General features: G+C 61.7%; 2 protein-coding genes across 5 annotated transcripts in view; both read right to left on the bottom strand.

Annotated features, from left to right (window-relative positions):
* Positions 1–2,390: 2,390 nt before the first annotated feature.
* MGLL (monoglyceride lipase) overlaps positions 2,391–27,802 on the bottom strand; it is an 86,735-nt gene continuing 61,323 nt past the window's right edge. For all 3 annotated transcript variants that reach the window (XM_070360294.1, XM_070360293.1, XM_070360295.1), the window contains 5 exons: positions 22,355–22,491; positions 21,198–21,308; positions 14,042–14,131; positions 6,203–6,418; positions 2,391–4,522 (listed from right to left, as the gene is read on the bottom strand). In XM_070360294.1, coding sequence (XP_070216395.1) covers positions 4,397–4,522; positions 6,203–6,418; positions 14,042–14,131; positions 21,198–21,308; positions 22,355–22,491 — 680 coding nt within the window. In that variant the 3' untranslated portion in view covers positions 2,391–4,396. The remainder of the gene's footprint in view (positions 4,523–6,202; positions 6,419–14,041; positions 14,132–21,197; positions 21,309–22,354; positions 22,492–27,802) is intronic.
* Positions 17,095–18,945, bottom strand: LOC138984745 (collagen alpha-1(XIV) chain-like). Of its 2 annotated transcripts, none has more exons than XM_070360296.1 (2): positions 18,839–18,945; positions 17,095–18,764 (listed from the first exon to the last, which is right to left on the bottom strand). In XM_070360296.1, the coding sequence occupies exon 2, from the start codon at positions 18,096–18,098 to the stop codon at positions 17,154–17,156; it is 945 nt and encodes a 314-aa protein (XP_070216397.1). In that variant the 5' UTR covers positions 18,099–18,764; positions 18,839–18,945; the 3' UTR covers positions 17,095–17,153. The 2 variants fall into 2 exon arrangements, with proteins under 2 accessions (XP_070216397.1, XP_070216398.1); XM_070360297.1 differs by having other exon boundaries at positions 17,095–18,727.

The raw sequence follows: 27,802 nt of genomic DNA, 5'->3' as shown, positions 1-27,802 counted from the left end.
CAGAGTCAGACACAACTGAGCAACTGAACTGATAAGGTTTTTGGCAAAAGCTATGTTCCCATGTGGAAACTTCTGAAAGAGATGGGAATACCAGACCACCTGACCTGCCTCTTGAGAAATTTGTATGCAGGTCATGAAGCAACAGTTAGAACTGGACATGGAACAACAGACTGGTTCCAAATTGGGAAAGGAGTACGTCAAGGCTGTATATTGTTATATATTATTTAACTTATATGCAGAGTACATCATGAGAAACGCTGAGCTAGAAGAAGCACAAGCTGGAATCAAGATTGCCGGGAAAAGTATCAATAACCTCAGATATGCAGATGACACTGCCCTTACGGCAGAAAGTGAAGAGGAACTCAAAAGCCTCTTGATGAAGGTTAAAGAGGAGAGTGAAAAAGTTGGCTGAAAGCTCAACATTCAGAAAACTAAGATCATGGCATCTGGTCCCATCACTTCATGGCAGATAGATGGAGAAACAGTGGAAACAGTGGCTGACTTTATTTTTCTGGGCTCCAAAATCACTGCAGATGGTGACTGCAGCCATGAAATTAAAAGATGCTTACTCCTTGGAAGGAAAGTTATGACCAACCTAGATAGCATATTGAAAAGCAGAGACATTACTCTGCCAACAAAGGTCCGTCTAGTCAAGGCTATGGTTTTTCCAGTGGTCATGTATGGATATGAGAGTTGGACTGTGAAGAAAGCTGAGCACCGAAGAATGGATGCTTTTGAACTGTGGTGTTGGAGAAGACTCTTGAGAGTCCCTTAGACTGCAAGGAGATCCAACCAGCGCATTCTGAAGATCAGCCCTGGGATTTCTTTGGAAGGATTGATGCTAAAGGTGAAACTCCAGTACTTTGGCCATCTCATGTGAAGAGTTGACTCATTGGAAAAGACTCTGATGCTGGGAGGGATTGGGGGTAGGAGGAGAAGGGGACGACAGAAGATGAGATGGCTGGATGGCATCACCAACTCGATGGACGTGAGTCTGAGTAAACTCCGGGAGTTGGTGATGGACAGGGAGGCTGGCGTGCTGTGATTCATGGGGTTGCAAAGAGTCGGACAGGACCGAGCAACTGAACTGAACTGAACTGATGTTCCCATGTAAAATAAAAATTACAAAAAGGAAACCATAGTCCTGTACCCCCCAGTCCTGGCCCACCTAGAGCAGACCAGATCCGGACGCCCCCCACCCCCGGGACCAGCTGGGCCCCAGCCTTGCACACTAGCTGCCAAAGCAAGCTTCAGGATCCCCCAGGCCCCGCACCTGACTGTCGGGAGCAGCGCCCCCCCCCCAGTGGTCCCCCACTCCAGGACCAGCTCCGCCTGCCTGTAGTGGGCACCACCACCCCAGGCCTGGCTTCCCCGCTAGGGGGTGGGCGCGGCCCAGAGTCTCCTGGGCCAACTCTGCCCCCAGTGAGCCGGCACCAGCCGGGGGCCCTAGGATTCTGGAAGCGGCCGCCGCGTGACCAGACCCCGCTCGCCAGCAGCAGCCACACAGGGCAGGGGCTGGGCCACCCACCTGCCCGCCAGAGCCCCCGTCAGCGCCCGGGGAGAGGGGACGCCCAGGACACTCCCACCTCGCCCAGGTCCAGAAATGGAACCAAGAAACGGAAAACAAACGGCAACATGGACAGGAGGAGCCGGCAGAGGAGCACGGCCCAGACGAGGAACAGGACAGACCCCAGCAGCAGACCTGAGTGACGCGGGACGGGCCGCCCGCTGCGGGGGTTCAGGGCACTGACTGCGGGACGACCTGGGACTCAGGGCAGAAAGATGCGCAGGGCGGTTGAGAATTTCAGAACAGCAGCAGCAGCGCGTTAAACCCAGGGCCCTTGGAGGGGCGGCCTTGGGTGGGGGCGCGGGTGTCCGCCGTGAAGTGGGCCTGCACCCATGACCCCAGCGCCAGGTCCCGGCCCAGAGACTGCCTCTCCCCGTCCCTCGGCAACACTGGCCCTGGACCCAGGGACCAGACCGTTCTGATGAAGACCCGACAGGGGGCACAGCTCCGAGGGCCCCCCGAAAGCTGGCTGTGGGCCGACAGGCTTTGAGGGTTGGGGCCGGAAGAGCCACCGTACGAGTCACCAGACACTCACCCTGGCCGCCCCACAGGACAGGAGGCAGGCAGGGACGGGCCTAGGGCTGGAGGGAGATGGTCTGCAGGACACGCTTGGGGCTCGGGCAACGGGCTGCAGGCGGACGTGCAGATTGCTGCCTCAGCTGCGGGGGAGCTGCGGTGGGTGAGGCGGCGGGGCAGCCCCAGGTCGGGAGCAGGGCGCCTTCCTAACCCGTCAGGAGTTGGGGGCCCACAGAGCGTGGTCAGCCAGGAGGCCACCTGTCTCTGCAGGGCGTGCCGGGGTCGATCAGACAGACAGGCAGGCAGCGGCGGCAGAAACCGTGGTTTATTAGGGTTAGCTGTGTCGGTCCCGCACTATCTGTTACCCGACACACAGGGCCCCACTGACAGCAGGCGTGGAGGGAGGCGGCTGAGCCGTGGGCATGACAGCAAACCAGGAAACTGTGTGGGAAGTCGCTGTGGTCCAATGGGGGGAGTCAGCAGTCGGCGAGGGAGACAGGGGGCCTGCGGGGGGTTCCGAGCACCAGGGCCGAGGGCACGCCGGGGTCAGCACCCCAGCCCCAGCAAGAGCGGGCCCAGGGGGCCGGGACCCCCGGTAGCCGCGGGCAGCATCTTCTGGAAAGCCCGTCCGCACAGAACCACCTCCCGTGGCCCAGGCGGCCTGAGTGACAGGTCCACATGGGCTCGGCCGCCCGCCCTTCCCTCAGTGCTCTGCCCAGCCTTGCCGCCTGTGCACACCCAGCTCCCCTGCACCACCGAGGGCCAGGCGGGCACGGCCCAGGGGCTCTGGGTTCAGCATGGCGGGCGACCCTGATTCAGCACTCGCTGGTACTGCCAGGATGGGGCCCCAGACACGGCTGCCCGCACCCTGACCGTGGAGGGCATGCCCTGGCCCACCCCGTGAGGAAAACAGTCCCAGATCCGAGGAACATCTTTCAAATATGGGCGATTCTTTGACCAGATCGCTGAAGGCGGCTGAATGTGCATCTCTGAAAGCTTTCGAAGAAAATAAGTCCAAGCGTTGAAAGACTCCTGGTCGGACCACGTGCCCGCCCGGCGTTCGGCTTGGGAAGTGGCCCGCCGTGGAGACATTTCCACGCGCGGCGCGGCGGGGGTGGGTGTGGGCTGGTGCGCGGCATCTCTGCGGCTCCTTGGCCCCGGAGGACGGCGGGCAGAGCCCACAGGGCATTTTCTACATTCTTTTTCCTTCTCCAAAGGGGAACAGGTCAACGAAGCCACTCTCCGTGGGGACCTGGCCGGTCCCCCCACGAGCCCACGTGGCTCCTTCGCCGGGGGGCCCACTCTGGCTCAGGGTGCGCTAGGGGACCCTGGAACGGAGGCAGGGGACCTCCCCAGAAGAGCAGGGTGCAGCGGGGCAGCGGCTCCTGCCGCTGGAGGACTGGGTCGAGCCCCACCCAGCCCCACGTCCAGGGGCCACGCCTTCCCCTCCCAGGGTGCAGCGCCCCCACCACGCTCACACGGATAGCGAAAGCACCCCCGGGCAGCGGGGACCCCCAATTACCGTGCTGGCCAGAGCAGGGAGGGCCAAGGGGCGGGGGATGCGGGCAGGGCACCAGTAAGGGACGGCTGCGGGGACCCGGATCGCCCTTCCTGCTGGGGCCTCGGGCGAGGCACCGCCTGGGACCAGCTCCGGCCCAGCGCCGTCAAGACCCCTGCTTCCCGCCCACAGACTCCGCGTCTGAACAGACGTCCAGCACAGCGGCCCTCCGAACGTCGGGTGAGCCGTCAGGGAGCAGCGGCCGCCCCCATGCGCCCAGGAGCGGGGTGGGGGGTGGTCCCCTTCCCACGCCCAGGCCCCCGCCCCCTGGCCCAGTCCAGCCCCCAGGGCTCACAGCTGACTCGGGCCAGGGTGGGCCCGCGGGCACTTCCGGGCCCCCACAGGCACGCAAGTCAGGCAGGACAGTGGACCTGCCCCGCGTCCCATGGCCAGAGGGGAACAGGCAGGGTGCGGGGCGGCGGGAGGGCGCCCTCCAATTATTGCTGGGGTTGGTGGGGGGGTTCCTGGGACCCTGCAGGGCGGGAGAGGCGGGGCAGGGCTCCGTGTGGCCTCAGGCCTTCCAGCAGTTCTCTGGAAAGTGCCCTGACCTCCAGGTTTTGCACAAAGCGTCTGCCGTCTAAGGCAGACCCAGTGGTGGACAGCCTGACCGATGACAAGCCTGCCTGAGTCAGTTGTGCTAGGGAGTCCTCCAATCTGGGGGTGTGTGTGTGTGTTTCTCGGCCACGTCTGAGAAGCCAGCCCCTGCCCTTCCTCTGCCCGCTGCCCGACAGTGGCCCCGCAGCTGGCCGGGGGGCTCAGGGTGGGCACCCCGTTCCCTCCACCGCTGTCCTTTGCGAGACCCACGTGTTTATCTCCCGGAAGACAGAGCTGGTCACCTCAGGAAGCTCTTTGTGGAGGATGTGATAGGCACCTTCGTAAATCTGCAACCAGGAGAGACAGGCGGTCAGGACCATAGCAGGGGACGAGGCCACCAGAGAGGACCCCTGCCCTGCGCCTGGTCAGCCGGCAGTCTGCAGACGGACGCCCCTGCACGGTTGCAGGTCCTGTCCTTACTCACAGTGCCCCCCGCCACCCCCACTCTGTCTGTGCTCCTCTCCCTGCAGGGCCCCAGCCTCCCCATCAGACCCACACTCCGCCTGCCCACGTGGTGGTCCTGGCAGCACGTGGGCCCCCTGAGCTGCAGGCTGGTGTGGCCGCGGGATGAGGGGCTCTGGCCTCCTCCCTCCACGGCCCCCCAGAACCCCATCCAGGCCCCAGGCTGTAGGAGCCACCTGTGGGTGTACGCCTCAGCATCTACATCTCCAGCCCGACCTCCTCCGGACTCGCCCCATGTGTAACCAGCAATCTCCTTGCCATTCCCGGCAACTTCCAAAGGCCTCTCCAAATGCCTCTCGTTGACTGCACGGAAATCTCGTAACAGGAAACGGGCCACCTTAGCCACCGCTGCGTGTGCGGCTGGGGCGCTCGGTGTCCCGGGTGGCTCTGCAGCGCTCTCGTGACGGCCGAAAGCCCGGCCCCGCCACATGCCCGCTCCCTGCCCTGCTTCCTGCCCCCTGGCGACAGCAGCCGCTTTCTTTTCCATTCTTTTTTCTGGCCAAGCTACATGGCTTACGAGCTCTCAGCTCTGCGACCAGGCCCTGGCAGTTGAAAGCGCCGAGTCCCACACGGGGCCACAGCGGGTCCCCCCTGCTGTCTACTGCGATGACTTTCGTCACCTTTGCTCGTTTCCTGGGGGTGGAATCGCACATGCCTTGCACTCTGGTGAGCGGCTCGTTTCACTGAGCGTAGCCCTCCTCAAGGTGTGTCCACGCTCGTGGCAGCAGGAAGCTATCAGAACGCCCCCGCCCCCGCTTTCCGAGGCTGAGTAACGTTCCTCCGTCAGTGGGATGGACCCCACTGGGCTCGTCGGGCCCGCCTCCATCTCGGGGCTGCCGTGAGCACGGACCTCTGAGCCCCCTCTTTCAGTTATCTGTCCCAGTTTCAGGAGCGTCAGAACGGGACTCGCGATCCCCAGGGCCGCATCCCCCAGGTACCATCTCCTTCCAGCCCACCCCTGTCCCAGGCTCATCTGAGTCCCTCTCTGCCTGGGCCAAGGCTGACCCTCAGAGCAGAGCTGAGGAGGGCGGTGGGCAGAGGACTTGGGGCACAGCGGCGCTGCAGCCCCAGCCCCCGCAGCAGGTGTGGCACCGCAGGGACCGCCTGTGTGCCCGTGACCAAGCGGGCAGCCCCAGACCGGGCACCCACGCGGCTGTGCCCATGGGGAAGCCGCTAGGGGTGGGAGCCACACACGCACGTGTCCTGAGGCTTGTCTGCCCCACCGACCACCCAGAGCCACCTTCAGGCTCAGCTGCCACTCGGTGTGGACACGGCCCACGGGTCCGCTCTCTCCCCATCCCTGCAGCCGGCCGGCTTCCCGGTCTAGAGGGAAGACACTCGGGGGACTTCCCCACCGGAAACGACACTTTGCCATCCTGTTGTGCCCGACACGCGGGTGCTCCCCAGGGAGTGAACGACCAGCTGACGCCTCACCAGCGCCCAGGACACGCCTCCCAAGGGCAGGCCCCCACCCTTCCTGGTGCGGAGCGGTGGCAGCTGCTCACCTTGAGCGTCTTGTCCTGGCTCCTGGCCGACTCCATGAGCAGGTAGGCGCCCCTGCTGTTGCAGAGGCGGTCGGCAGAGCCCTGCAGCAGCAGGAAGGGCAGCGTCAGCTTGGGCAGCGCCCGCTCCACCCGCGACACCGCGTTGAGCAGCTGGTTGCCGAAGCAGACTTTGAGCCCCGCGCGGCAGACCAGGGGGTCCGTGTTGTAGATGTCCACCTGCAGGGAGAGGGATGTCCGTCAGACCCTGGGGAGCCGCCCTGTGTACACGCTGACGGGCCCTGTGTACACGCTGACCAGCCCTCTGTACAGGCTGACCAGCTCTGTGTACAGGCTGACGGGCCCTGTGTACACGCTGATCGGCCCTGTGTACAGGCTGATGGGCCCTGTGTACGCGCTGACCAGCCCTGTGTACATGCTGACTGGTCCTGTGTACAGGCTGACAGGCCCTCTGTAAGTGCTGACCGGTCCTGTGTACAGGCTGACAGGCCCTGTGTACACCCTGACTGGCCCTGTGTACACGCTGATGGGCCCTGTGTACAGGCTGACGGGCCCTGTGTACAGGCTGATTGGCCCTGTGTACACACTGACGGGTCAAGACCTGGGTGTTGGGGGAAGGGCAGGCTGGGTGGGCTGAAGGGGCGGCCATAAGGGCAGGGCAGACCCCACACCCCCGCATAGGGCAACGGCTCAGGGAACAAAGCTCCCCTCAGGTAAGCAGCCCGCGCAATCCCAGCGGCCTCTGCTTTCGGAGGTCTCAAGACCTAAACCCACCAGGGTTTCAGTGTCCTGTACCCCAGGCCGGAGGTGGACGGGGACCTCCCCTGCCAAGGCCAAGCCTGCAGCACCTGAGCAGCCAGCACCCACCCAAAAGCCCAGAGAGGCCTTCCTGGGGGACCACGTCTCCGTGACCCTCTTCCAGTGACCATCAGAGTGGCCAGGCCTCCAGGGGGTTACAAAGCAGCAACACGGGGTCTCTGAGGGGTCAGCCCGACCCGCGCACGCGGGTGTCCTGGCCGCTGTAACCCTGTGGTCCTGCAGGAGGGCACGTGGGCAGAGGCGCAGGAACCCTGCCTGGCTTCTCGGAAAGTGAAGGTCACTCAGTTACATTCCACTCTCTGCAACCCCACGGACCATACGGTCAGTCCATGGAGTTCTCCAGGTCAGAATACTGCAGTGAGTAGCCTTTCCCTCCTCCAGGGGATCTTTCCAACCCAGGAATGCAACCAGGGTCTCCTGCATTGCAGGCAGATTCTTTACCAGCTGAGCCACCAGGGAAGCCCAAGAATACTGGAGTGGATAGCCTTTTCTTTCTCCAGGGGATCTTCCTGACCCAGGAATGGAACCGGGGTCTCCTGCGTTGCAGGTGGAATCCTTACCAGCTGAGCTGTCAGGGAAGCGCAGAGGCCCTGGCTGTTCTGCAGCCGGTGACCTCAAGGACCAGCCTCTCTGGGGCTCAGAGATGTTCCCCCCAGAGTCGCGGGGGGCGGGGGGCAGGGAGCGGGGAACATGGGGATGGGGAGGGGCCGAGCAGACCTCTACGAGGGGCACCGGCTGAGCCAGGCCCCCGTGGTCGCCCCTGCGCAGAGGTCCATGCTAAGAGAGGCTCCTGCGGCTCGAGGCTTATTTGTAAGGCACTGGTAGATCCCCAGCTGCTGAAAACAGACAAGTCTTCTGTGGGGATAAGCCGTGCACGGGGATGAGTCGCAAAGCAGGACCGACCCGCAGGGAAGTGACAGCCGGTCCACAGGGGTGGCGGGGGAGGGGGGGTGGCGGGGGAGGCTGGGCCTGTCTGCAGCCCTGGTTGTGATGAGGCCAACGCCTCGGGTGGCCAAGCCCCCCAGGCCGCGGGCAGGTGGCCTCCCGGCTGCATGGGCAGAAGCCACGAAGGCCACAGCAGCAGGGGCCCAACCCTCAACGCAGGCACACCGGAAACGTTAGTTGGGGAGGGGGCCTGGAGCGGAGTCCCCCGCAGATGTGAGTGGGAGCAGGGCCAGACCCTCCTTAGCCCCCCAGAACTCGCCATACGGCCGGCCAGCGTGCGTGCCAACCAGCCAGGAGGCACTTGGAGGGCGTCCTGGTGCAGCGACAGAGAACACAGACTGGGTTCTGGAAGGGAGACTGCCTCGGCACGGGACTGGGGGTGCTCCCGGCGGAAGAGCTGGAGCAGGGCTGCGGGGGGCCCTGCCGTGAGCAGTCGGAGGTTTGTGGGTGCCGGGAGTGCCCCACGGCTCCTTCTCCTTGCATCCCGTGCTGGCGGCCTCGGCCGGACAACTGTGTGGAACATCCATGGCTTTTCTGAGTGGGAGGGCCTCACGGCATTTTGAGGAAGCCATGGTCGAGGGTGAAACGTTCAGAATGTCGGTGGGGCTCGAAATCCGAGGACAGACGCAGAAGAGGCTGAGGGGCGGCTGCTCTGTCTCCAGGACTGTAGTGTCAGGAGCTTGGGGGTGAGAGTGGTTTAGTTGCTCCAGTCCTGTCCAACTTTGTGATCCCAGGACTGTAGCCCGCCAGGCCCCTCTGTCCGTGGGGTTTCCCAGGCAAGATTAGCGGGGTTGGGTTGCCTCTCCCCCACCGGGGACCTTCCTGACCCAGGGATTGAACCTGCGTCTGCTGTACGGGCAGCTGGATTCTCCACCACAAAGCCCGACGTAGGTTCAAACCCTTACCAACGGCTGGGAGTCCCTGGGGAAGGGACTTGGCCTCTCTGGGCCGACGTTTCGTGAGACGGACGTTCTGGAGCTGTGGCAAGAAGCAGGGCAAGACCCAGCACAATGGGCGGTGCTGAGACCACACGGGGGTCCCTGCCTTTCCTCCCGCGCCAGGGCCTGTGTGCGTCTGCGGGTCCCAAGCTGTCAAGTGGGGGCCTCACGCCGCCCGTCCTGGCTGCCACAGCGAACCCCAGAGATGGGAGCCTGCCAGGGAGCCCGCGTCCGCGCCAGCCTGCAGCCGCTCCCTGAGTCCCGCTCCAGCAAGCCCGACGGGCCATCAGTGCCGGGCCTCGGGCCTCAGGGCTGGGCCTCGGGCCTCAGGGCTGCCGGGCTGCAGGGGAGACTACCACAGAGGGCGAGCCTCAGGAGCCCACTCTGGTCCTCGAGGCGTCTGCCCCGCCCGTTTTCCCCCCCCCCCAGCCCCCGCCTGCCCCTCGGCGCTGCTATTTTTAAAGCTCAGCAGAATGTGGAAAGGGCAGCTCCCAGCACCCGCTGGTAGGAGCTCATCCTCTCTGCTCCCTACTTAATCCAACCGGAGCCCAGGCTCCACGTCTGCCCGGCAGGGAGACTGAGCAGTGTTTCTGGAGAGCCCCACCGTGGACACATGACGCTGTGTGACCGTGGACGGGGCCGCGGTGAGGGGCCGCGAAGGGAAGCCCGCCTGCGAGGCATTCACCCAGATGCTTCCGTTTGGTGTAAAGCCTTCGGGGACATGTTCGTGATTTCACAAAGGAGACAGAAGCTCTGAAATCTGCTCCTTTCAAACTAAGAGTGTTTGGAGTCACCTCGTGATCTTTTTCTCCTCTTTGGCCCGGCTACTTGCAGGTGGTGAGATAACTGGATGTTTCCACTCTAAGCTCTCAAAGGGCCATGGTCCCCCCGCCCCGCCAGCCCGTGCTGCCCAGCACAGCTGCTGCAGTTGCTGCTGTTCCGTCAATCAGTCGTGTCCGACTCTTTGCAGCCCCATGACTGCAGCACGCCAGGCCTGCCTGTCCATCACCAACTCCCAGAGTTTGCTCAAACTCACGTCCATAGAGTCAGTGATGCCATCCAACCAGCTCGTCCTCCGTCATCCCCTTCTCCTCCCACCTTCGATCTTTGCCAGCATCAGGGTCTTTTCCAATGAGTCGGCTCTGCATCAGGTGGCCAAAGTACTGGAGCTTCAGCTTCAGCATCAGTCCTTCCAAAGAATATTCAGGGTTGATTTCCTTTAGGTTTGATCTCCTTGCAGTCCAAGGGACTCTCAAGAGTCTTCTCCAGCACCACAGTTCAAAAGCATCAATTCTTCGGCACTCAGCTTTCTTTATAGTCCAACTCTGACATCCATACATGGCTACTAAAAAACCACGCCTTTGACTATACACACCTTGGTTGGTAAAGCAATGTCTCTGCTTTTTAATATGCTGTCCAGGTTGGTCATAGCTTTTCTTCCAAGGAGCAAGTGTCTTTTAATTTCATGGCTTGTGATGATTTGGGAGTGATTTTGCAGTGATTTTGGAGCCCAAAAATAAAGTCTCTCACTGTTTCCATTGTTTCCCCATCTATTTGCCATGAAGTGATGGAACCGGATGCCGTGATCTTCATTTTTTGAATGTTTAGTTTTATGCCAGCTTTTTCATTCCTCTTTCACTTTCATCAAGAGGCTCTTTAGTTCTTCTTCACTTTCTGCCAAAAGGGTGGTGTCATCTGCATATCTGAGGTTATTGGTATTTCTCCCAGTAATTCCAGCTTGTGCTTCATCCAGCCCGGCATTTCACATGATGTACTCTGCACAGAAGTTAAATAATCAGGGTGATACTATCCAGCCTTGATGCACTCCTTTCTCAATTTTGAACCAGTTCTTTCTTCCATGTCCAGTTCTAACTGTTGCTTCTTGACCTGCACACACGTTTCTAGGGAGGCGGGTAAGGTGGTCTGATATTCCCATCTCTTGAAGAATTATCCACAGTTAACTGTGATTGACACAGTCCAAGGCTTTAGGATAGTCAATGAAGCAAAATTGGATGTTTTTCTGGAATTCTCTCTGTGCGTGCCAGAACCCAGGAAGAAGAAGCAGTGATTCCCAGAAGAGACGGAGCCAGACTTGCCTGTGGGGTCTCTGGCAGAGGCGTGGGTTGGCAGTGGCCTGCCGCGGGGTCGGCGTCAGGGTCACTGACAGCAGCAGTGCTGGAGGAGTGGTGTGTTCACAGAAGTCCTCCTGGAGGAGATCAGGGTCTGTGGACTCCAGGACTGGGAGTGCAGCCCCACCAGTCAGCAGACGGCTGGATTAAAGATTTACTGAGCAAGGGCCCACCCATCAGAGCAAGAGCCAGATTCCCCCACAGCCAGTCCCTCCCATCGGGAAGCCTGCACAAGCCTCTTTCCTGTCTCCATCAGAGGGCAGAGAGAATGAAAACCACGGTCACAGAAAACTAACCAAATTGATCACATGGACCACAGCCTTGTTTAACTCAGTGAAACTACGAGCCATGCCGTGTGGGGCCACCCAAGACGGACGGGTCATGGTGGAGAGTTCTGACCAAGTGTCTATTGGAGAAGGGAATGGCAAGCCCTCTTGGCGTTCTTGCCTTGAGAAGCCCTGAACAGTGTGAAGAGGCTGCTGCAGAAATCGGTGGTTTCACGGGAAACTGCACATTTGAAACAGAGTCATCCTTTGGCTGTGGCAGCACAAGGAGGCCCACAGGCCTCGGCTCGCAGTGACCCTGCACGTGGAGCGCTGGGCCCAGCATCCCCGCCCGCCACGCGCGCCACGTGGACCAGGAAATACAAGTCAGGAGCTCTGTGCTCGTAAACCCCAGCTGGAAGGGCGCGCCAAGCATAGACTGTGGAATCAGAGTGTCGCAGCTCTGCCCCGACCGTCTTGCAACCTTGGGCAAGGTTTATCCCCCGAGCCTCAGTGTCCTCATCTGTGAAATGGGTTAACATCGGCCCCGCTCCTGTCGGGACGCTCTAATGCTGTGCTGCTCACCACACAGGTCTGCCTCTTGGAATGAACGTCTTCTTTCTTTACTCAAATATTCTCGACTCTGGTGGGTCAAATGTGGCTCCAAGATGGGGGTTTGGGAGGGACTGCTTTTAAAAATTAAATTCTAATTCAAATGGGGTGTGGATGACTGGGTGGACTGGCTCCCTCTGGAGACCTGCACAAGCCTGACTCAGCAACAGCGGGCCCTCAAGGCCAGGGAGCTGGAACCGTGGCCTGAACATCCCTGCCTGCACGTCTGGGATGACTCCCATCCAGCTGAGTGGCTCAGAGGGCCAGGAGGCCACATTCCATCATGATGCCAGACCCCAAGGAAGCCAGGGCCGACCGGCAGCCACGACTTCCTGGCTCAGCGTCCTGATGAAAGACGGGAAACTGAGGCAGGAGACGACTCGGCGTTATGCTCCCGTTGTCCAGGGCACCGCCTGTTCACCAGCCGTGAGCCTGTGCGGTCCTGCCCCCGAGACAGAGCTCTCAGGCAGGCGACCTCGGGCAGGCTCTGGCACCTGGGGAGCGTCTGTCTGCCCCTGGGACATGGGCCGCCGTGGGTGGGTGAGGATGAGACAGCCACCTGGCCCGGAGCTCGAGGGCCCATCCTCACAGGCTGGGGACGAGGCACTGGCCCTTCACCAGAGGGGTGGGGGCATGGTGCCCTGACCAGCACCTTCACGGACCACCCTGGCCTCCACAGGGACCCGTGGACAAGGGCGCCGGCCTGACCCGTGGCCACAGGCGCCGGCCTGACCGGCACCCTCGGTGCAGCCTCCAGCCTGGCCGCACGCTGCCCGCCCCGGCCCACAGCAGAGCTGTCCTCCTCCGTTCTCAGGCCGTGAGCTTGGGCAGGGTGACGCCGCCCCCTCTCCAGGACAAATAACCAACTGTGCAGGGGTAAGAACCAGCCCTGGGATAGGGCACAGCTTCTGAAAGAGTGACGTAGCCCAAGGCCACAACACAAACTGATGAGAATCAAATGGGAGCAAGATGCACACAAGACTAGACCTCAATCCTCAACCCATAAGGGAAATGACACCCAGAGGCGCCACGACAGCTCCACTGGTAAAAGACCAAAGTGGAGTGAAGTCGCTCAGTCGTTTCTGACTCTTTGTGACCCCATGGACTGTAGCCTACCAGGCTTCTCCGTCCATGGGATTCTCCAGGCAAGAATACTGGAGTGGGGTGCCATTTCCTCCTCCAGGGGATCGTCCCGACCCGGGGATCGAACCCGGGTCTCCCGCACTGGAGGCAGATGCTTTACTTTCTGAGGCACCAGGGCAGCCTGGTGAAAGACCAAGGAGGGGTTGACATCGCCACCCCTTCCCCAAAATAGCTGGAACAGCCCTCCCACTCATGAGCATATGAAACGACCCAGCCTATAAAATCTAACCAGGCCACATTTCGAGGCCGCACTCGCCCTCTGCGATGGCCCACACTCTGCCTGTGGAGGCTGCTTCTCTCTGTATCTGGATAGATCCACTTCTTACCTATCACCGTGTCTCCCCCTGAATTCTTTCTGTGATGAGACATCAAGAACCTGAGCTTCACGAGGTCCTGAAACCAGGTACTATGGCTTTTGGCTGGGTTCCAGTCCCAGTCTGAGGTACACGGTTTCAGAGCTGCTGTTGGAAGGGGCTGTGCTGCCTCTCCACTGGCTGCTCATGTAAAGCTGCTGGTGGCCAGCTTCGCCTCCACTCGGGGAAGTCTGGCTGGGAATAAGGCCACACCAGGGGACACGCGAGGTAGGGGCAAAGAGACATGGTGCTGACTAAGACTCTGCGTCCCTGGATCCAGCTGTGCCTGAAGCCTTCCATTACCTTCACCAACAAACCCGTTTCTGCTGAAGTCATTCTAAACTGGGTTGCTGTTCCTCACAAGCTCACGAGACCTGGCTGGCGCACACACACAGCTCCACCTGGTCAGGTGCTCTGCACACGTGGGCACAGCTCAGAGAACCACTGCCCACCCCTCCCTCCAGACCCTGAAGCCAGACGGCCCTCACATGGCTCCACGTGCTGCCACCTGAGGCAGAGCCTCGGGGGAATGGCGGCAGACAGCCGCGGCGAGGCCAACGCCCGGACTCCCCCCAGGCCTGGGCCGTGGCCGGCTCCCCCGACCAGCCCCAGTTGTCCCCAGCTCCTCAAAAAGACTCACCTCCGTCTTATTCCTCGAGAGCACACTGGAGTCGATCCGGCCCAGGGACATGTTTGGCAGGACGAGGTTCAGAACTTTCGCAGCGAAGACCTGGACACGAGGGGAAGCTACGGTTAGCACCGTGGGACCCCGGCCCGGCCACCCCTCGGGCTGCCTACAGGCCACTCAGGAGAGGGACACCCGGACGGGGCGTCAGCCGGGCCTGATCCCGGCCAGGCAGCCAAGGACCCCTGCTCGCCCCGCGCAGACGGCCTCCCGGGCCTGGGTTTCGGGTTGGCTGGGGGCGGCCGGGCGGGGCTGGCAGCGGCCACCTGCTCCCTTGCCGCTCCTGACGCGTGCGGCCGCCTCCCCGGACCACTCCGGGCAGTGACCTCGAATTCTCTGTGGGAGGAGAAGCACCCAGGCACCCGAGCTGAGGCAGGACGCGCCCTGATCAGAAGGCACCGCTGACTGTCTTGGGGCAGAAACTGCCGCCAGGCCGGGCGGGGGCACGGGCCTGGCTCCCGGCGTTCACGTGCACAGGGGCTGCACGCTGCCGGCCTGTCTCTCAGCTGCCCACGGGGTTGCTGTGTGCCAAGGCGCCACCTCGCAGTAGGCGCTTAATACACGCTGCTCCAACGTGATCCGGACTGAGGTCCAGGCCGCCCCCACCCCCAACCCCCCCAGAGCTGGTGTTTATCGAGGAGACGCGTCAACCGGCTCTCACGCGTCTGCTGGCGGGGCGGGCCGTTTCCGTTTCTGCAGACACTCAGGGAGGAGAGATGCTATTTCCAAGGCGAGCTGTGAAATGCTAAGATTAAACTCGCTCGGAAAGTGGGGGGTGGTGAGTGCCGGGTCCGTGCGGCCGTCACAGGGCCAACGGGGGGTCTGCCCCTTGGCACCCAGTGACCACGGAGTATCGGCATGGTCCCAGGGACTCCCGTCTTGGGATCTTGACACGAATGCCCTGAGGGAAGGGCTGACCATCATTTAAGAGACGAGGACACAGGCTCAGCACCACTGCCCGCGGCCGGCTGGACGGGGCGGACAGAGGCCTGGGGTGCGGCCGCCCTTGTTCCCAGTGACCGAGAGGCCTGCACTCGCCTGCTGTCCCCCCAGCACCTCCGCCCCCCAAAACCGCTCCTCTTTGGCCATCAGGAGCCTCACGACCTTGCGCACAGCTGGGTCCCAAACGGCTGGGGACCCACAGGGGCGACCTCTGACCTCACCACAACCCCACGCTCGGGTCCATCCTCACATGTGTGGACTGGCGGCCTCCATGTGCCGGGCGTTTGCCCACCCAGCCCCAAACACCCAGGATCCAACCTGGATCCAACCCACATCAGGCCTTGAGTCTCCCGCACCCGTTGAAGCATCATGGGCTGGATAGGACCCATCCAGCAGGGTCAGGGGTCAGGGCGGGGGTGGGCCAGCCCCAGGGATGAGTACACGCCGGGGAGGGCTCGAATTCCAAGAGGGAAGGGGCTGGCTGCTTCTGAGCAGACAGGACGGTCTGTGGGCTCCTGGATCGGGGGCTCCTCTGCGAGCCTGACCCCAGGAGCTGAGATCTGTGCCTCCAAAGGCCAGAGTGTGAGCGAGGCGGAAACACGGAGGTCAAGTGCTCCAGGCGCAGAGAGGGGACACCCCGGCACCCCGCCCTCACTGGCCCCGCCCCACGGGGGTGGGCTTTCGGGGCGCGCACCTCCAATGACAGTGGCCTGAGGGAGTCATGGGGGAAATGTAAGGTGGGGCCCAGAGTCTGCTGAGCGGCTCCGAAGCTTCCTGCTGTTGTTAACGACCCGCCTCGGCTCCCTGGGGACGCAGGGGCTGTGGGCTGACTCTGAGCGTGTCCCCGTCACAGCTGGACCCCCAGGAGCCGCGTGTGATGGGACCAGGACGCCTCCCCCCGCCCCGGCATGTCTGTCTGCCTCGTCCAGCACAGTCTTTTTATTCAGCTGCCCCTTCACTTTCTCTCCCGGGACACCCGCCGAGTCCTGGCAAGGACTCTGCTGCACAGAACTCCCGGTCTCCCCAAGGGCCCCGAGGTCTCCCCCCAAAGCCCTGTTCCTCCCACCTGGCTGCTGCACCAGGCAGGGTGCCCCCCATCGGGCCCCTCCCTTCCTGACAGTCAGCAGCACGGCTCCACGAGGGGCAGCGTCCCCGACCCCCACGGGCAGGGCCAGGAACAGGGCCACACCTGACCTGCACAGTGCCCTTTCCAAGGAGCCCAGGGTGAGAGGGGGGCGCCACCCAGACCCTGAGCTCTTCCAAACCAGCGAAGTATGTTCCGGTCATGTTTCTAACAAGACTCAATCGGGCAGAGACGAATCTCTGATGGCAGTAAGGTCACAGCTAAAAAAAAAAAAACACCTGGGTGCCTCTCTGCCTGCTCCCCACAAAAGCAGAGATGGGGAAACGCTGTCTCAGGGTGGGGGAGAAGCTCGGAACCGCCGCCCCACACACGCTCTTGAAGGGTGGGCTGGTTTCTTTAGCCTTTTCATTAGGAAGAAGCAGAGAGTGGCTGACTGGTGATCAAGGCAGCTGGGGTTGAGGAGGGGCCCCGAGGTCCAAGGCGAGTAGGCAGGTGGGGGGCTGGAGAGCACCGCAGACCCCAGGCGGGGAGGACTGATTTGTCCAGGTCCCTGCTGCTTGCCGCCTCCTCTGCCCCAGCACCGTCCACCGAGAGAGCCCACAGCCACCAGGAGGAGGGGTGGGACAGTGGCTCACCCACAGAGAAGCTGGCATCCACGATACAATGGTTCTTACTGTCAACTGGAACACTTCTTCCAAAATTTTTGGAGGATCCTGCGGGTGCGTGGAGAGAGCCCAGATCCCGCTCAGGAAGGAGTGACCTGGCCACGGCCCTGGGAGGAGACCGCCACCCTCATCGTGAGGCCAGTGGGCTAAGGCAGGTCCGTGCAGCCGCAGGGCCCCCCCAGGGCACCTCAGTGCTCGCGGGCCGAGGATGGCCTGGGAGCTGAGACCCCAGCCACGGAGGAGGAGGCAGCAGAGACTCGGAGCGGGACAGGCTTGCATCTGACCTCCGGCGGAACCCAGAGAGTCTGTGGTCCCCAGTTTCTGTTTGGAAGGAAAATTATGACCAACCTGGACAGCATATTAGAAATCAGAGACATCACTTTGCCAAAAAGGTCCGTCTAGTCAAGGCTATGGTTTTTCCAGTGGTCACGTATGGATGTGAGAGTTGGACTATAAAGAAAGCTGAGCACTGAAGAATTGATGCTTTTGAACCATGGTGTTGGAGAAGACTCTTGAGAGTCCCTTGGACTGCAAGGAGATCAAACCTAAAGGAAATCAACCCTGAATATTCATTGGAAGGACTGATGCTGAAGCTGAAGCTCCAATACTTTGGCCACCTGGGTGAGCGCACCCCCAGGTGGACAACAGGAAGCCTGCGTGCCTCAGGGTGGGACCAAGGCCCCCGGTGCACGCGGCGGCCGCTTTCAGGGGCCAGGTCATGGCCCAGCCACACCCCGACTCCCGGTCTAACTGTATCTGAGCTTGATGACCAGCCCTTCCCAGGACCCTCCCGTGTCCCCTCCAGCCCCCCGGCTCCAGGGCCTTCCGGACTCCGGGGACTAAAAGCAGAAGAGCAACAGCCAGATGGGAAGCTGATCCCTGGTGGATCTGGGGGGAAAGGACATCCCGCCATGCCCACTGGCCGAGCCAGGGTGCACGCTGACCTTGAGCGAGACTGTAGCCTCATTTCCTGTCCGTGAACCACACACAGGGCAATGACGGAGGGGAAGTCACCCGGGCGTGTCTGGCACACTCGCACGGCCCCTGGCGCCTCAGGAGGGGGCGTCTGGGAGCACGGGGCCACTCCCACATCTCCACCCGGGACCCCAGGGGCAGTCTCCAGCCACAGGCAGACAGGGTCACCTGGAGGATCACTCCAGCCCTCACTCAGGGAGAACATCCAGGGCGAGGCTGGGTTTTCCTGGACAAAGGACGGGTCACCCTGCAGCCCCGCCCGCGTGCCGTCCCGGGGAGGTCGGGGTACGGCACCAATTCGGGCGTGGGGGGTCCCCATGTCCCCTGGGCGGCTGCTCTGCGGCATCTCCAGGAAGCGTCCCACTGACCCTGACACTTGTCCTGGGGTCCAGGCTTGCTGTGTCTATAAACTCCTGCTTCCACCAGGATCTGAGTGCAGACAGGGTTCTCCCCATCTCGTCCCCAGGCTGCACATATCCTAGCCGGCTGGAAGTGGGGCGAGAACCAGCTGTGCTGGGGCTGGGGGCAGGGGCTGGCACTCTCACATGGGGGGCGGGGGGCTGCCACCCTCCATGTGCCCGTCTGCGCCCCGAGGCCCCGATGCTTCGTGCTACTTTGTGAAATGTCTCCATCGGGATGATGAAACAGAGCAAAAAGTCAGTCGCTACGCTGCGTCTGACTCTGCGACCCCATGGACTGTGGCCCGCCAGGCTCCTCTGTCCAGGGGATTTCCCAGGCAAGAATACCGGAGCAGGCAGCTGTGCCCTTGTCCAGGGGAACTTCCCGACCCAGGGATTGAAGCCGCATCTCCTGCATTGCAGGCGGGTCCTTTACCGTTTGAGCCACTGCGGAAACCCGTGGGGGACCGGCAGCCGTGAACCTGTCCCGGAGCCGCGCTCTGGGATGGGAGTCACAGACCCGAACACAGCTCTGCGTGCCGCACCCTACAGCCTCGGGGCCCAGGGAAGCCCCTACCTCACCCTACAGCCTCGGGGCCCAGGGAAGCCCCTACCTCACCCTACAGCCTCGGGGCCCAGGGAAGCCCCTACCTCACCCTACAGCCTCGGGGCCCAGGGAAGCCCCTACCTCACGGTCTGCCTCGGCCAGAAGGGGAGTCTCTAGGAACCTGTCTCTGGGGTCCTGAAGACCGAACCACTGGAAACCCAAAGGCAGGGCGGGGAGGCCTCACCTGGCCCACAGCAAGCCGCACGCACAGCGGCAGGCTGCCGGAAGCACAGCACAGGAAGAACAGACGACACGCTCCCGCCTGATGCACGACCCTCGGAGACGCACACGCCCGCCGCCCGGCCGCGGCCAACAGGGGGAGCTGGGCTTGCACCCTCTGCCTCGCCCCCAGCTGCTGCAGGACCGCTCCTGTGTCCACTGGCATCGCCTAGAGCCCCACGAGCCTGAGATTTCCTTCCAAAGCTGCTCAGGTGCGGTGAGGCCAGAGAGTGACCCCGGGCTCCCGCACGGCAGACGTGATGCAGACTCTGCGGGTCAGGACTGCCCGACCTTCCCTCCCCGGGGCACTCACAGGCTTCACGGAGGGGCGGGGGCGTCCCTGGGCCTCGTGGGTCAGGACTGCCCGACCTTCCCTCCCCGGGGCACTCACAGGCTTCACGGAGGGGCGGGGGCGTCCCTGGGCCTCGTGGGTCAGGACTGCCCGACCTTCCCTCCCCGGGGCACTCACAGGCTTCACGGAGGGGCGGGGGCGTCCCTGGGCCTCGTGGGTCAGGACTGCCCGACCTTCCCTCCCCGGGGCACTCACAGGCTTCACGGAGGGGCGGGGGCGTCCCTGGGCCTCGTGGGTCAGGACTGCCTGACCCCCACAACCCCGGGGCAGCAACGGGCTTCACAGAGGGGAGGGGATGCCCTCCAGGGCTGGGGGCCGCAAGGACTCTCGTGAATCCTGGTTAACAACCAGGACCCACATTCCCTTGCCCACAAGGACATCTATTAGCACCGGCTGGGCGAGGTCCCAACAGAGGCCTTGCCCAGGAGCCCCCAGACTGCCCAAGACTGGAGGGGGCACCGGGTGGGCTCCCCATCGGGGCCTGGCTGCCCCCCATCCCCTGCCCTTGTGCCCTTCATCTGAAACCCCCCAGGGTCCTGGGCTCTTTTGGGGTGGGGGGCACGTTCCCTCTGGGGAGATGCCCTTGATGGGGAGTGGACAGCCCTGGGGGGCGGGGGGTGGACCCAGGGAGCCGAGGGTCCTTTCCAAGCCCCGGGGTCCCGAGCGTAACCGCAGCCAGCGACCTCCCCGCCCCTGGGGTGAGTTGAGGGCGGGAGCTGAGGGCACGATTCACATGTGAGCCCAGCACACGCTGTGCAAACACATCACGAACGGAGCCCGCGGAGCGCCGTGGGGGCTCCACCCGGGACCCCGGTCCAGCTCACTCTCTTCTCTGACCAGGACCCTCAGGTGGTCCGGCCGCAGACTACGTGATCACGACCAGGAGGGGAGGGGGCCAGGAGACCAAGCCCCCCGGAGCCTCGCCTGGGAGTCTGAATGAACCCATCCTTCCAGGCGGTCCCGCCTCCACCAGGCACTGAAATCCACTGGAGTTGATTTCCAGACAGGATAAAACTCGGAGGAGCTGGCTGGCGGGCCTGTTCGGAGAACTGAGTAGAGGGGTGCTCTCTGCTTCAGTGCTCAGAGAGACCCTAGTTTCTCCTTAAGCTCGGTCCAGCCCGGCTTCAAGTTGCTGACACCCTGTCTCCGCTGGACGCCCAGGCCCAGGGTCGGGGTCACAGCTGTGGCGCTGGGTCCTCAGGGGCCCCACCAGGACATCGGGGCAGTGCCCCTCTGCCCTGTCACTGACCGCGGGGCAGGGGGCGGTGCGCCGTGTCCTGCAGGGTGGCCCCCACCTCACTGCCCCCTCCTGCTCCTCTGAGAGTCCTGAGCACTGGCTGGGGCGTAGCAGCTGCCCGCCCGGCCTGTGTCAGGCATAGACTGACCAGAGCGTGGGCCCCGCGTCTCATCCTCCCCAGGTCTCAAGTCTCTGAACTGGGCCCAGATCGGGTCAGCATCCCACATCCACGATCTGGCTGCTCCCAGGCCGTGGTCTCCGCCGCTTCCTCAGGGGGGAAAGCCCAGCCCAGGCCACAACCCTCTGGGAGCTCCATGAGGACCGTCACGGCCAGAAAAACACCCCCGAGGAGCCACGTGGGTCAGAGCCGTGCGCAGCCGTGGGCAGCGGCGAGGCCTTTCCTCCTCTGAACGTCCACCGAGAAACACCCAGACGGGAAGCCGATTTGTTTGTTTGGGGGAAGAAACCACACCTGACCTGAGAAATGACCGAGTTCCAGCCACAACAATGCTCACTGCGTCCAGACCTCGTCACGACAGCAGGAGAAGCCCCTCCGCCCCGGACACGAGCATGAGCGCGGGCCCAGGGTCAGGGAGGCTTGCCGGGGCTCACAGAGCAGGAGGCCTGCTTACCTTGAGAAGTGTCGCCGAGTCTGGATTGGCGACGACCAGCGGGGAAATGAGAACCATGCCCGAGAAGTGGCCCGGCCTCTCCGCGGCCGTGAGGATGCAGATCGCGCCGCCCTGCGGGAAGAGGGGGCACGTGCTGGGCGGGGGCGCCGGAGTGGGTCCCCCAGGCCCAGAGCTGCTGCCTTGGAACAGGCGCCCTCGAGCGCCAGGTGAGCTGGGCCCACGACTACCCTGTTACACGTTTCCCCAGGGCTTTCCAAGAGCAAACGTTTCAGGGGATGTAAACAAGGTCCCCGCTTGAGGGCTCTAAGTGCCACAGAGACACATTTCTATTTCATTTCAAGCCAAAAGCTGGCAGACCCCCCACTCATCCAGTCCATCAGGCTTGATATGAGATTAAAAAAAAAATCAGAGGATAATAAGAGATTGCTACACTTTTTTTTCCTGGTTCAGTTAAAGGGCCCAGGAATCCAGGTTCCAAGAAAAACACTGAGTGGACACAGCGGGTGCTGAAGGAGGGCGGCCACCTCGGCTATTGACTGGAGCGGATCTGAACCAGGGGCTGAAATCCAGACGCTCACGAGCGCCAGGCCGGGAAGAGACTGGCAGGGACAGGGCCAGGCGGGCAGGTGGGGAGGGAAGGTCCCCAGGGTGCAGAACAGCAGCTCACAGTCCTCTGCCGGCCCACGTGGCTGGGCGCCTGCAGGCAGGCCTGGCCTGCGTGCTGCTGGTTTGAGGAGACTCGATTTAAAGATCACAGCTCGATTTAAAGACCACAGATGATTTAAAGTTCACAGATGATTTAAAGATTCTGAGAGGAGTTTGTGTATTTAAAAGGCAGAAGGGATTAGGAATGGCCTTTAAGGACTGCTTTCTGGGGACCCCTGTCCTAGTGGGAACCGCGTGACTCTGAAACCAGCAGGAAGCACGAACCGAGGGGCCCCACCCCCAAAAGTGGGAGCAGAGTGACCCCTGGGCCCTGAAGGGGAGGAGTGGGTGGAGAAACCCTCCTCTGGGGCCGCCTCCAGACGCCGACCCCACCCTGTTTCCTGAGCAAACACCCCCGGGAGCCCACGTGCAGCGTGTGCAGAGGACGACCCCCCATCCGCAGCCGGGCGGACGCCGGGGGCGCTGGCCCGGGCCCTCTGCGGCCTACGCACCATGGAGTGGCCAAGGAGGAAGATGGGCAGCCCCGGGTGGTCCTTCTGCACGGCGTCCACGTGCTGGAGCACATCCCGGATGAAGACGTGGAAGTCGGACACCACCATCCTCTCGCCCTCGCTCTGCCCGTGGCCGACTGGAAGGGAAACAGGCACAGAACTGGTCAGCAGAGGCTGGCGCCCCCACCAAGCCCGGCGGTCTCCTCACGGAACGACCACCACTCTCCAGGGAGGACCCCCGCAACCCTCCCAAGCGCGCTCTCTCGTGTGGAACGTCTCCACCGCCCTCAAACCCATCTTACAGATTATGAAATGGAAGCACAGAGAGGTTAAGGAACGTGCCCAAGACCACACAGCCAGGAGGTGACGAGCCAGGAGGTAAATGCTGCAGAGCCTGTCCACGCAGCCAGGAGGCCTTCCCGGTGGCCACTTCCCCCGAGGGCAGCAGGACGGGCACATGGAGTCCGAGTCCCCCCGGGCTCCCGGGCGCCCCAGCTCCTCGAACCTCAGGGCGTGCGTCCGAGCGCCAGCATGTCACCAGATGAAGGCCGCATCCCGTCCCCTCCCTCCCACCTTCGGGGACGAGGAGGGGACAGATGTGCACCAGCCTAGGGGCGCCAGAAACGGTCTCCGCAAGGCAGCAGCGGGACTAGGCCGTGCTGCCGCCCTCCTGGGCGTTTCCCTCCTCCTGGATCCAAGCTGGTCCTTTCCCCGAGTCCTTTCTGAGGGCCCCTCCACGCTCCCCTCCCTGAGGGATGCCGGTCGCCATGGAAACCGTGTGATGTGAGCATTTGCAAAGTGCAGAAGAGAAGGCACTCCTCAGCACAGGGATGCACATCGAGCACGCCGGCCTGAAGCCCCTCGGCCGCCTCTGCCCGGAGGGGCTGTGACCGAGCCCCCCACCCCACGGACAGAAAGCAGGGCTCGCAGTGGCTGGAAGCCAGGCCGCCAAGATTCCGACTCGGAAACCCTCCGTGAGGCCAGACCACAGCCTGTTCTCTGCTGTCGTCTGCCACGTGTGCCCGCGCACCGCTGCCCAGCCCACCCGCCTCTGACACCTCTGACCGTGCAGTCCGGAGACCCCTACTGTCACCTTCTCGGCGGCAGGCCAAGCCTCTTAAGCTCGTTTTTACTTCTAACGGAGGTAAAGCGTGCCATCGTCCCCGTCATCATCACACATTTCCACACACGCTCCCACTGCCGTGCGACCATCACCACGTCCCCGCAGAACCTCTCCATCACCCCCAGACTGAGGCCGTGTGGGCCTGCTGTGGGCTGGACCCCCGCCCCCCACTCACACGCTGACACCCCACACCCACCACGCAGGAGGCAGCTGGGTTTGCAGACACGGTCTTTCAAGAGGTGATTAAGTTGCCCCCCACCCACGGCAGCCCACTCCAGTATCCTTGCCTGGAAAATCCCATGGACCGAGGAGCCTGGTGGGCTGTGGTCCGTGGGGTCGCAGAGTCGGGCACGGCTGAGCGACTGACAGAACGCCCTCGGCCTGGTGTCCTCGTAAGAAGAGAGTAAGACATGGACGTGCGGGGGGACAGGCTGGACTGTCCCACCACGAGTGGGGACGCGGGGAGGAGACAGCCGTCTGCACGCCGGGCAGAGACCCCGGGAGGAGCCAGCCCAGTCAAGAGCTTCGTCTTGGATTTCCAGCCTCCAGAACGTTCAGGTCATAAATTCCTGCCCTTGACATCACTCAGTCTGTGGTACTTTGCTATCCAAGCCGCCCAACGTACCCGCTACACGATAATCCCTAGCCCACTCCCCAGACCCGAGAATGTAGTTCAGTATCGATATGGACAGAGTATTACGTTTAAAGTCCAAAGAATTGTAAACACAATTATTTTCTCTGTCTGCCTATGTTACTTATCGATACCCGATTAGATTAATTTCAAAATAAACTTGTTGTTGACAACTATAAATTTTTCTATTTCATCTTCCAGTTTAATTCTCTTCTCTGATTATGTAAACATTTGCCTGGTACAACATTTAGAAAAATAAAAAAAGATCCACTCAGCAAGGTCTCATTTCTACTCCGGTTTCCTCTTGTTCCCCACGGCTAAACATTTTATTATTTTCTTTGTCTTCTGTCAAAAGCATTTCTTTTTGCAAAAATAAGAATATATCAATCTATCCATATTTCCCCTTTTTTCCCTTTTACATGAAAGGTAGCATGCACAGATCCACCCTATTCTACGCCAGTTTTTTTTCATTTTAACACAGTCTGGAGATTACTTCAGATGGCACACTCTTCCTGTCATAGGGCTCCTCGTGTGGGTGAACCATGGTCATTCCAGCCACCTCTCGCCAAAACCGTGTGTGTGACATTCGACCCCTGTTCACCACACCACTGCCTGCACCTCATCTCTGGGGATGACTCTTCGAGCTCCATGAACGCGCGCCTCTGGGGTGCACGGCCAGGAGCAGGTCTGCTTGGCTGAAAGGTGCCCACAGATGCCGTCTCGGCGGGTTGACGTCGTCCACGGGGGGCGTGCTGGGTTGAATCTACTGGCCTCCCAACAAAGCACATCACTCTGTGGATTCGCACCCGAAACACAGGAGAACGTGCCAGTCAAACGTCTTCTCATGTTTTAAGAGGGACTTGTATTTCTTTCCTGGTAAACTGAGAATTCCTGTCTTTGCTGTTTGTTTTTTTTCTATCAAGGTTTTGCATTTTTTGACATCTAAGAGCTCTGTGTACACGAGCTGGTCATCTGTCCTTCAACTTGACGTCGTGTTTAGCTATGGAAGATTTTTGAGAAAATTGTGGATCTTTTCTTTTTGTGGCTTCTGAATTTTGATTCTCAGTTATAATGGCCTTCTCTACTGCAGGGGTGTCAAGGAACTCAGCATTCTTTTCTGAGTTCTTTTCTGGTTCCATTTCTTGGTGGGGGTGACACACGCACAGCATAAGATTCGCAGCAGCCCTCTGTGAGTGTGTTGCTCGGGGCCGGCAGGCACATTCACAGAGCAGGGTGACTGACCGCCGGCGTCCCTGGGCGCGGCTTCACTCTCCACGCACGCATCCTGATCCAGCCGCAGCTTGTCGGGGTTCGTGGTGTGAGACACGGCTCCCTTGCCTGGGGGTTCTTTCCTTCTTAAAACCGAGGTGTCGCTCACACCACCAACCAGCGACCCCCATAGACTGAGCTGACTTGGGGCATGTAGTACATTCCCAGTGCCGTCCAACCGCCTGGACCAAGTTCCGAGCAGCAGGCGTGGCTTGACTGTCTCAGCAGCTCACGAGGTGCCCTGCACCCCTGCGCTGAGTGGTGATGTCACTCACGGGAGCCTCCTTTTCCACGCGAGCCTGGCCTGTCTCTGGCTTTCTGCGCTGGCCTGCTGGTGGGCCTACGCACAGGCCAGCCCCGCGGTGAAGCATGGCGGCCTGCGCCCACCCCGCCAGTTCTCAGGCCGGGAGGGAGCCCCGAGACCCACGTGCAGTCCCTGCCACACAGCCGTGAGTTTCCCCGTGCACCCCACACACCTCAGGTCTCTGTCTCAGGTGCGCTGATTAGGGCCCCCCCGCCCCCAGCACTGCCCCTTCCCCATGGACCGAGGACTCCGCGAGCTGGGGGGACACGGCTCTGCTGGGGGGCTGCGCTGGGAGCCAGTGGCACAGTCCGCCTGGGACCTCGGCAGGAGGCTGGGCACGCACGCGCCCGCGAGCCAGGCCGTCCTCAGACCCAGGATCTCCGTTCACTGGTCTGCAGGCTCCTCCGGCTCCTGGTGACGGCCTGGCCGGGGGCGGGAGCCAGCTTTACGCCTGCTGAAATGGACTGCAGCCTCTGTTTCCACGACAGCCACCCATCACTGTGGCCAGTTCATCTGACAAGGCGTTTCCATTCCCACCACACGGACAGAGCGGCAGGGCTGTGTTTGCGATGAACGTTCTCGCCCTCAGCTCTAAGGCAGCCTCACCGCAGGCCTCGGTCCAGCCTGTTGTGCTTTGTTTTCCCTGATGCTGCTGTGCTCTGTTTCTGTTAAATCCTCTGTATTTTGACACTTTACCATCTGGTTGAAGCTGACCCTAGAAGGACTGCTGCTCCCAAGGTTAGTGAATCTCCAGACACAGGAAAGAACCGACTCGTGAGCTGGCCTGTCACACGCAAACCAACCAGTCCAGAGCCCACCTCCCCGGGCCACTCACTGTCCCGTCACCCAGGCCCCCAGACCCCTCAGCCCATTGACGGTACCCAAAGCAGCCCATCCTCACCGGGCTCATCCCACCCCACCGTTCCTTCTCAAAGCAACTGCAGCAAAGCCTCCCATCCACTCCCCACCGCCTCCCTCTGCCTGCGGCCCAGCCCGTGCCTCCCTGAGTGGTCCCGGGAGTGGTCCTGCAGCAGCCCCAAGTGGTCCTGCTCCTGGTTCTGGGGATCTTTGAGTACAATAAACTCTGCCTCCTGGCGGTCATCTCTATGCGTCTCCTGATCAAAACCTGATCAGATTTTGACTCCACAAAACCTGATTCCACACCTGATCAAAACCCAGCCCACGTCCCGTAAAACGCACTAGCAGCGAATTGCGTGCCCGATAAGCACGTAAGCCTTTGCGGAATGTTTCAGCGATCCCGTCTCTGTCTCATACAAAACATTTCTCCCTCCACGTGATCTGGTGGCACCACGTGCTGAAGACTGAGGACCCGCCCAGAAAGGTGGGGGTCCCGCTAACCCTGGGACCGGAGGAAACGAGAATCCGACTCCCCTCTTCTCAGGGAACCGGTTCTACCTGGGACTCCTTCTCTTACAGACGGAAGAGCTTGAAACGCACCTTGAGTAAGGAGAGAGACGAAGCATAAAAAACCAGTCGTGACAAGACCCGGTGTGGACGCAGCGGGCTGTAATCCGCACAGCCCTGTTCCCAGGATTCATTTCACGTGATCCTCACCACTCTGCGGTTCACCTGTGAATTCTCCCCCATTTTCTGGCTGAGAAAACTGACCCACAGACAGACTGGCGGGAGCTCGCCCCCCGATGAGTTAGAGGGCGGCCACGGACTTGAGCGCTGGGTTCAGACCCCAAATCTCAGCTTCTGCCGTCCTCGGGCAGGGCTGACCCGGGGACGCGCAGCCCCAGAGGCCTCCTGCTGCATGGCGGGGCCCAGCACGGCACCTCTGGGTCCTCTCTGCTCCCCCAAATCGACCTCGGACGTCCCTCCTGTTACCATCAGGGCAAGACGCGCCTGCAGTTGAAAACACAGGCCACTGAACACAGGCCAGCAGGGCGAGCCCGAGGGACGCGCTGACTCCACTGGACGTCAGCGCACGGGCTCCCAGCTTCACCATTCTCCCTCACGGGGGCGCACCACACGTATCTCTGTCCAGGGTCCGCAGCAGGACCCTGACGGATGAACACACGCCACACTGGAGGGTCTGCACAAGCTGAATTCTCTCCCCACCGCTCACCTCTGCTCCTCCAGACGCTCCACGCAGAT

The sequence above is a fragment of the Bos mutus genome, chromosome 22 (genome assembly GCF_027580195.1).
Source record: "Bos mutus isolate GX-2022 chromosome 22, NWIPB_WYAK_1.1, whole genome shotgun sequence".
Taxonomy (NCBI): domain Eukaryota; kingdom Metazoa; phylum Chordata; class Mammalia; order Artiodactyla; family Bovidae; genus Bos; species Bos mutus.
Note: the sequence above shows the minus strand (reverse complement) of the source record. Positions and strands in the feature narration are given on the sequence as shown.